Below are 9,465 nucleotides of genomic sequence, written 5' to 3' on the forward strand. Positions count from 1 at the left end.
CCGCACTTGCGCTGTGGTTTGTATAACCAGACCACCTCACTGGCTCGAAACGGCCTTCCTTTTGCCTGAGTGTCATAGTTGCACTCCTGCCGCCTGAAGCTGATCCCAGGCTAACTTGTGGGCAAGGTCGAGTTGGTCTTGGACCCTCCGAGCATATTCTGGTCCCGGGGGAATTGCCTCAGAGTCGAGTGGTCGGCCGAACACAGATCAAACTCCTGTTCGGCTGCCAGTCTCCATGCCACCAGCGGAGTGAAGATCGACTCCTCCTCAGGTTCCTTCTTAAGCACCCATGCCAACCCACTTCTGGTACAAATGTAACGTCTCGGGTTCCTGCAGGCAGGAGTTTCTCATTGGCAGAGGTGGGACCTGAACCCGGGACCTCCCGCTCTGAAGCATAGCGCTGATACCGCTATACAAAAGAGCCGGCTCCCTTGCAGAAGCGTATATTGGGCTTATGTCTTTTCAGATTGCGTCACCTACCAGCCCTGACCCCTACCCCCGTGCACGCTACAATACCATCCAAGACATGCAGGGGCGATGGGTAGAAAAGTCAAGAAAAATGGCATGCAAGGCATTTATTGACTAGCTAACACAGGGCTGTGAGCGATCGGCAAAAACAAACAAACAAAAATACTGCTCAGAGTTATTGCTGTGATCGTAGTATGACGCTTATTGCACCTAAAATCCACATCTCTTATGATAACAATTTAAAAAGTTATATTGACACCTTTTAAAATGAGATCTCCAGAAATATAAGGCTCTAATTAAGGACACATTGGAAGTTCTGTGACTGACACAAATCACTATGAACAAGACAAACTGTAGTTCACCCACAACATCGTATATGTTTACAATTTTAGATAACCTAATTTGTTGCTCATCGGTTAAAGTCACATACATTTGCTGAATTGTGAAAACAATGATAAAAATAACTTTAAGGTCAAACTCAGTCGTACCACGTTCAGATCGGCGTTTACAAAACACAAATAAATAGTCTAGCTAAGTGCGTGTTTTTCCATTTTCTTTTCTAAGTAAGAATGTGTCAATTATAGTTATCAAATGTGTTTTTGACAGAAATTAAAAGTGTTGATAATTTTAATGGCTTTATCTTTTTTAATAATCAGTTTTATTAAAAACATAATATTACTCACTGGAACCGGATGCTTGATATTTGTATCCTGTTCGAGCTTTCATTTCCATAGAAGCTTCTATTGATACATGTCTATGTATCTAAACACAGTACTATGTACATATTATTATATATCATATCAGTTCAATTTAGCTGTTCTCCTGCCAAAGCTGCCCGTGTTGCAGGGGCTGAATAGAAGTTGATCTCTGTCAGCTCATCAGTCACTCCCTATATAAATATTAACAATAAAACAGTGCCAAATGCTATTAGATTACTACTGTTTAGCATTACTTATTTGCTTTAGTTACTACCCTGGTAAATGCAAATCAAATCATGTTTTCTGTTCCGGGAAATCAGGAACTACCTCATACGTTTCTTGCTATATAACCCTAGTAGTTTTGATAAGAGAAACCATTCCACACTGAGTCAACAGGAGGAAAACTAAATCTTCAAGATGGTAAGAGAAAAAAAAAAAAAAACTAACTACTGTACAGTATTCTGTATTTTAGTCAGGATTGTGGACAATTCTGATAAATTTAAATATGCCTCAAACATGTATTGGGATAGATAGAAGAAGACTAGATATCTGTAATGGTAAATGTATGAGAAACTAAGACATGTAGACAAACACACGCTGAAGAAGGCACTCGCTGAAATGCTTCTCTTCTAGAGTTTCTTATATATTTTTTGTTGAGTTTTTTTTTTTGGATTGCATTTCTGCCATGGCAGTATGCAATGAGGTACCAGTCTTGGCAGTATTGTATTGTATGTGCTATTCAGGTTTTATTGTAAAATGAAGTACAGATATCACATTTAGTTGTTCTCCGTTGGTAGTAATGGGTTGTTGTCTTTTTCATGTATTGAAGAAGTAGCAATCTATATACCTAGGAATACCAAGATATTAAGTGAGCAAGGGGTCAGAGTGGAGTTCTGTGAAGTGTATTTGAACAGTATATATCATGTGTACAATTAAGGTTTCTTTTTTCTTTTTTGGCTATAAGCATTATATACATGTATGTATGTACAGTCATAGCACAATGCACAGTACCAGTACAATGAAAAACACTTTAGGCTATATTTACAGCAAGGTAAAGACGGAAACCTAATTTTCTGTATGTTTCTGTTATAGAAATACTTCCTCTTTATCACAGTCGTACTTCTTGCCTGCACGTCGCTGTGCAATGCACAGTGCTACGTTGAGCTACTGAACTTTGACCCTAAAAATCCTGGTAAGTACAGATGCTTATTTTTAAAATATAAATAAATGAAAGTTTGGATTTCATGATCAGCTGGGATTTAGTGATAATTCCAAGTTTTACCTTAACAACGGTAGGTTACTTTGCTGTCAATGGCATAAAGAAAGTTTACAGCATGTGTGCTTTAATGATGGTGGTTAAAGTAATTGTAACTAACAAAATAGTTCACATCTATTCATTTTATAGGTTCAAATGTGCAGTTATGAAAGAAAAACATGTTCTTGCAAAAATGTAATTTCAAAACATGATATCTGGTATGACACTAGGTTAAAGAAAACTCTGTTTGGAAGTGTGACAGTCTGGCTCGCAGTGGTGTGGTGGATGACGTCACGGACCAGGAAGTAACTGACTCCAAAACAGTGGATGGGGCGGGTGAAACCGAGTGCAAAAGCACTCAGCGTATTTAATAATAAACAAACAAAATATTTAAACAAAATACAAACAAAAGGGCACGAGGGCCAAACGAATAAATAAACAAACAAGTAAGTGCTGTGCTGGATAATCCAGCACGTATTAGCAATTGTTTTTTAAATGTTATTCCTTCTCTCCGCTCCCCGTACTCTCTACTCCAACACCCCAACCCCGAGTGCAGAGAGCTGCTGGTTTATATACTCTGGCCGAGGGATTTAACTAGTTGGTAATTATCTTATTATCCCCCGGCCAGAGTCTGCACGCGTTTGGTAAGGATGCATGACTGTCAGCTATTTAAATAATCAGTAGCTGATCAGCCATGCATCCTCACGGGGTTTTTAAATAGTAATAAAAGACGCGGCGCTTTTACCCGCGCCGCAAACAAAAATACAAATAATAATAAATAGGGGCGGGACACTCCGCCACAGGAAGTCATACCTGTAGAGTGAAATTGTCCCCACCTCTTCACTGGCTTCCTTCCTGTCAATAACCAATTATCTGCTTCTCTTATTGACTGACATGGTTTCAGCCAGTAACATGTTTTGACCCAAAAGACCCAGGTGAAATGACTGAGGGAGTACAAGTGCAAGGCTGTAACCCAAGAATAACGCATTGAAACCAAGAGCTTCCTTTAACCTAATAAAGCAGGCCCAGATATCTTGTTTTAAAATTAAAACACACATGCGCTTGTTTCTTTTAAAACTGCACATTTAAGACATATGTAGCTTATGGAAATGCAAATTGGATCAGATTTATGGAATTGTGCAAAATTATGCAAAATATAAATTGTATGTGATATGATTTGTCTGGGAAAGACGAAAACAGGCATTGCATTTCATTTCAAGGTTTGACTGCTTTTCGTAATTGTATAATTAAAGCACTATTGTGATACAGTACTGCTTTTTGTAATTGTATAACTTTTTAACAGTTGCAGGCTGTACAGATAAGAGAGGTGTGGTTCATCCAATTGGTTCTCAATGGAAGGACAAGGATTGTTTCCAGTGCAGTTGCAGTGATTCTACCATTGAATGCTGTGGCACGTACGTAACACGTGAATTATCAGCGTTAATAACCTAGCAGACAAATCTTTGACAATCATATTTGAATCAATGTCTGTTTCTTTTGTTGTTATTATGGGATGCAATGTTTATAAAGTGAATAGCGATGGACATTAAAGGGATACTGGCACACAATTCTGTTTATTAATAACATAAAAAACACAGGCCTACAGATAGATTCACCAATGATATTCTTTTCTTCATCGTAACGTGAAAATGTATGTATAATATAAGATCTATAAATTAAGCATTTTTTAAAACAAATAGATATAATTAATGCATTCAAATAAAATAACCAGTGAACTATTTATCTAGCAGCTGTTTGCAACTTTCCACAATGGCAATAACTTGTACCATTGAGATGCTGCTTTTATGTACAAACATAAGAGAATTTACGAACGATAGGAGGCTATTCAGCCCATCAATACATGTCCGGTTCCGAGTAGCCAATTGATCCCAGAACTTTGCCTTGTTTGTTCTTGAAGGATCTCAAACCAAACGCTCATCCATAATGCCTCCATTGACATTCACAACTATAACTTCTGTAAGTCCTTTTGCTCTGAGATATTAAAGTGATTGCAGCAAACAAAATATCTTACCTGTTGGGCACTTCCGTTCATAATATATATGTCTCAAATGTCCAGCTTTGAAAGAAAGACATGTTATTGTATTTTAAAACATGATATCTACTGCTACATTTGATTAAATAAACCTCTGTTTGAGATCAATTTTTTCAGTGTTTCACTTGCTTGGTCATTCCTCCTGGTGGGTGAAATTCTCCCCACCCAATGGCTGTCAATAACCAATCAGATGCTTATCCTATTGACTGACATGCCTTCATCATGTAATTTGCAATGACTCAGAAGACACTGCTGAGGTGAAATGACACAGGGAGTGCAAGTATAACATATTTCCTGTACAAATACAGAGAAAATTGAAACTTCCTTTACCCTACAGTACCTTTTTTTTTTTTTAAATGGCATACATGTTTGCTACAACAAACATGTCTCCCATTTTAAAACATGAAACTGCAAATTTGAGACCTATGTACTTAATATAAGGTAAGATTTATGGTATTATTTTGTTAGCTACAATTACTTTAATGAAGTTTGAACCTTTTGTGCCTTTAATGGCAGTCAATGTCCTGCTAGAGCAGGGGTGGGCATTTCCGGTCCTGGAGGGCCTGTCCCTCCTGGCTTTTGTTCCAACTTTGCCCAGAATTACTTAATTGGACCAATTATTAACAATTATTGGTCTAATTAAGTAATTTAGAGCACAGTTGGAACAAAAGCCAGGAGGGACACCTCCAGGCCTGGAATTGCCCACCCCCTGTGCTAGAGGTTGGGGCCAAAACTATCAGTGTATAAACCACTTCATTTCAGGATTTTGTAACCCTAAAACTCTTATAATGTCACGTTGTGTTGTTTTCCCTCCTTATAGGATTCCACAATATGTGGGGCTTCCTGAGCACTGTGAGATGGTGGTGAACAAGGAGGATTGCACCTATGAAGTGATTAACAAGAAAGATCCATCCGACAAGTGCATACCGACAGGAGCGATTCTTTAGTTAGGATAACCCTCATTCAGATCTGTCAGAAACTCACAAACCCAGATTAGCGTGAACACGGAGGGTTTGTATAGGGGTCTGTAAAACAAACTGTTTATAATACATAATGCTGTAGAGCAGTGGTGCACAACTCAGGTCATGGAGGGCAGGTGTCCCTCTTGGTTTTTGTTCTAACCATACCCTAAATTAGTTAATTGGACCAATTAAGCTTCTAATAAGGTCCAATAAAGTACTTCAGGGTGCGGTTAGAACAAAAACCTGCAGGGACTCAGGCACTCCAGGACCGAGCTGTGCACTACTGCTGTAGAGTCTGGGTATGTTAAAATTGATTAATTTAGTTTTAGTTTGTCAAAAATAGCATGGCAATGGTAAGCCAGTAGGTCATTGTTGCTCCATTCTTCTCATACTGTAGCTGCATATTAAAAATCAATGTACCTATCTACTAACTCTTTCTGGGTTCATTTTACTGTATATCAATAAACTACATTTGATACCTTTTCAGAAAATCTGTGTGGATAATGTACAGTTGAAAAAAGTAGCAAGAATCTAAGGAGCATATATAAACCACTAAGAATGGCTACTTGTCACCAGGGGGCTATTGGCAGGTATTCACTGAGCTCTTTATATCAGAGCTGCCGATAGGCCCCTTCCTGGGGTGACGTCCTCAATCCCTCCTACCGAGGGATTAAACAGTCATTCGTGCTGAAAGCTGGCTTGCCGCTTTTGTGGAATCAGCGGTGCTAAAATAAAACCTATTTTTCTCCTTTTTTCAGCAGCCTGCCTCGCTTGCATTGCAAGCTGCCTTTTCTTACTGTCTGTCATATGTGTGCGACTGCCTGTGCAGTATTGATTTAAAGGAGTGTGTGTGTGGGTGTGTCTTTTCTGGCTTACACTCTTGGGGAGAACGCAGTTCCTCCACCGGGGCTAGGCCTTGCTGTAACCCCGCTGTTGAGTGATTTCACAGAATGCCGTGTGCGCAGTAGTGCGAAATATAAATAAATAAAAAATGGTATCGTTGTTGTTGTGTGACCCAATTGCACGGTGTCTACCATGGCGCCCTCGGTGCTCGGTACACTAGGTGCACATGGTAGATGGTGCTCCACTCTGCTGTAGGCTACGCACTGCCCCGATTGTGTGTCTAGTCCAGACTAGACAACCTTGTCCAGTTGCTGGGATCGAGCCTGTGAGAAACAGCTCTCTCTCTCGAGTTTTCTGGAGTGCCCCAGCAATTTTCTTGCTGAAAGCTGGCGTGCCACTTTCTTGGAATCAGAAACTCTGCTTCTGTGAACTCAGCTATAAGCGCTGCACAACTGCGCTGTGTTTACTCTTTTTCTTTTCAACAGCCTACATCGTTTTGCAATTGCAGTCTGCTTTTCTAACCTTACAGTGCTCGCTGTTTTGTGTTTTCCTCTGCTATTGCAGTAAAAAAAAAAAGAAAGTGACGCGTGATCCTCCACCAGACCCCGGCTAGGGTATATAATGTGATAGAGCAAGGGACAGGGTGATAAATGGGAGGTACGTGAGGGCAACTTTGCTGGCAAGTAATACCCTCACGTTACTGGAAGCAAGATGGCTGACTGGGGAAAACTACGATTCCCAGACGGCTGTTGGCTGGGAAGTGACATCACCCAGGAAAAGTGGTGGCTTTATTGATATAAAAAGGGGTGGTCCACAGGATTACAGAAGAAGAGAGAGAGAGAGAGAGAGAGAGAGAGAGAGAGAGAGAGAGAGAGAGAGAGAGAGAGAGTGAGAGAGAGAGAGAGAGAGAGAGAGAGAGAGAGAATCTACATGTTGTCCAGGCTTCCTCTAAACAAGATTATTGGTTTGTAGTGTATGAAACATTTTTGTTCTATTATTGTTCTCACTATTACTGATCAATAATCGTTGCTTATTTTGTCTACATCGCAGTCTTTTTTCCTGTATCTTTTACAGTACAGTGGTGAGAATTGGCCTGGGCTAATGTTCACCCTCCCAGAAGAGTACTGGGGTGAGAATTTGCCTGACAGCGTAAGGATTAGCGTAGGCTAATTCTCACAAGGATGAAAATTAGCCTGGGGTGAGAATTAGCCTGTAACACCGGTTTGTTTCAGCCCGCCTAATCGGCACGCTGGTTAAAAAAAAAAAAAAGAAAAAGAGAAATCAGTTACCCACGTTGCCGTGGTAACTGCTATTTTACCCTCACAGCTTTGCTGTTTTGTATGCGTATGTGTTTTTTCTATTACTGCCTTGCTCTGCTGCGTCCGACTGTTGAGTTGAATCAGCCGACTTGTTTCAGCCCACCTACTCGGCGCGCTTGGTAATAACAATAATAATACAAATTTACAGCTCACCTACCTGGCGTGGTGACTGTGTTTCTCCCAAAGCTGAACTGCTGTGTGTGTAAGCCTATATTTTTTTCCTATTACTGCCTTCGCAGTTAAAAAACAAACAAACAAAAAAAGGAAGTACACTTTTTCTTCCTGTCTAACACACCGCAGCTCCTTGAGCTTGTGCTCCACTCCAGTATACTCTATGCGCTGCCCCGTTGTGTGACTGCACACGGTCCAGAACCAGGTTATCACCGCTCTGCACCCTAGTGCAGCACCGTGCTTTTCCCTGTAATGCTCTCCTGATTGCCTACCATAGCCACTCAAGCCTGTGTATCCACCCCGGTGTGTGCTATGCGCTATCCCGGGTTGTGTTGACTACACGCGGTAAGGCTAGGCGCCTCTTGGTGCTTCGACGCCCTTGGTGCACCAGTACTGTATTCTACCTCACTCAGTGTCCTCGGTGCTTCTGCACCTTTGGTGTCTGAGTGCTTCAATACACAGGTCTACACCCTCCGGTGTTTAAACAACGCCCTTGGGGCCATACAGACATCAAGCACGAGGGTCCTTCAGGTTGCACGCTCGCACCGCTAACCTTTGGTTATGCAGTTCTGATGCGTCCCTCATATGCTGCCGTTCCTTCTCCCTTGCGACAGCTCTGGTATACTTTCACATAAGTAATGTTTTGGTGGTCATCTTCAAATTGAAAGGGAACGTTAGGTTACTGGTTCCCTGAAAAAGAAGACGACCACCAACCAGCGAGGTCGCATCGGTCGCCCTCACGGATTCCATGCAAAAAGAGAACGTGGCTTCCATGGGCTGACTGTTTAATCCCTCGGTAGGCTGGATTGAGGAAGGGGCCTATTGGCAGCTCTGATATAAAGAGCTCAGTGAATACCTGCCAATAGGAGGCATACCCCATAAGTAATGTTTTGGTGGTTGTCTTCTGTTTCAGGGAACCATGGTTAAGGTAAGTAACCTAATGGTATTCATTCATCAACCTCCTCCTGCAGGTTGTGCCGGAAAGGTTATGTATTCACCAATGTGGTTACACAAATCACTGGACACTTTCCATAAGCGTGAAATGGTAGCTTTAATGCCATAGCAATGATCCAATACTTCTTGAAAACTGCCACTAGCTGTTAGCACTTGTAATGAAGTAGAAAGTGACATACTTCTTGTTTCATTTCTTATTTCTTGCTCTAGTGAAGCACATCCATTTGTTATTTCCACTCTAGGCAGCCTGATTTCTTCAGTGTTGATACATTGATCAATAGGGTTTGATAGATCTGCTGACATCTGGTGGTTGTTAACAACAGCAAACAAAATCAGGAAAAGAAAAATGCCTCAAGCAAAGCTCCAAACTTCCAACTGCTACTTGGTTTATCAGACCTTCCAAAGAAGTCTTCCCAGAAAGGTGCTGAACGGCCACAAGAATCCCAGAATGAGCAATATGTTTACATGGTAATAAAACACTGAATCCAAGACTTTAACAACCCTGACACCATCAGTGTACCTCACCTGTTAAACTGTTAAATAGCTGTGTGGTGTGCCGAATAAGTCAGAGGATTCCAGAGCACTGCATTGGTCCTGGCAATTTGGACTATCAATGCTTGTCTGGTTGCTAGTAGCTGAGAGATCTGCTTCCAGCGATTCAGCGTCAGCAGGACTAGGTAACCTATTCAGCTCCTTTTAAAGTAATTGTAGATAACAAACTAATCCTTAAACCTTACTTGTT

General features: G+C 41.1%; 1 protein-coding gene across 1 annotated transcript; it reads left to right on the top strand.

Moving 5' to 3' along the window:
* The first annotated feature begins 1,457 nt into the window (after positions 1 to 1,457).
* On the top strand, positions 1,458 to 5,863 carry LOC117417803 (beta-microseminoprotein-like). The gene is made up of 4 exons (XM_034030130.3): positions 1,458 to 1,586; positions 2,259 to 2,358; positions 3,725 to 3,836; positions 5,295 to 5,863. The coding sequence occupies exons 1-4, from the start codon at positions 1,584 to 1,586 to the stop codon at positions 5,419 to 5,421; spliced, it is 342 nt and encodes a 113-aa protein (XP_033886021.1). The 5' UTR covers positions 1,458 to 1,583; the 3' UTR covers positions 5,422 to 5,863.
* Positions 5,864 to 9,465: the final 3,602 nt, after the last annotated feature.

This window comes from Acipenser ruthenus, chromosome 13, assembly GCF_902713425.1.
Source record: "Acipenser ruthenus chromosome 13, fAciRut3.2 maternal haplotype, whole genome shotgun sequence".
NCBI lineage: Eukaryota > Metazoa > Chordata > Actinopteri > Acipenseriformes > Acipenseridae > Acipenser > Acipenser ruthenus.

Coding starts and splice junctions, on each gene's coding strand:
- LOC117417803 (XM_034030130.3), top strand. Junction 2,359..3,724: donor CTTTGACCCTAAAAATCCTG/GTAAGTACAGAT, acceptor ACTTTTTAACAG/TTGCAGGCTGTACAGATAAG. Junction 3,837..5,294: donor ACCATTGAATGCTGTGGCAC/GTACGTAACACG, acceptor CCCTCCTTATAG/GATTCCACAATATGTGGGGC.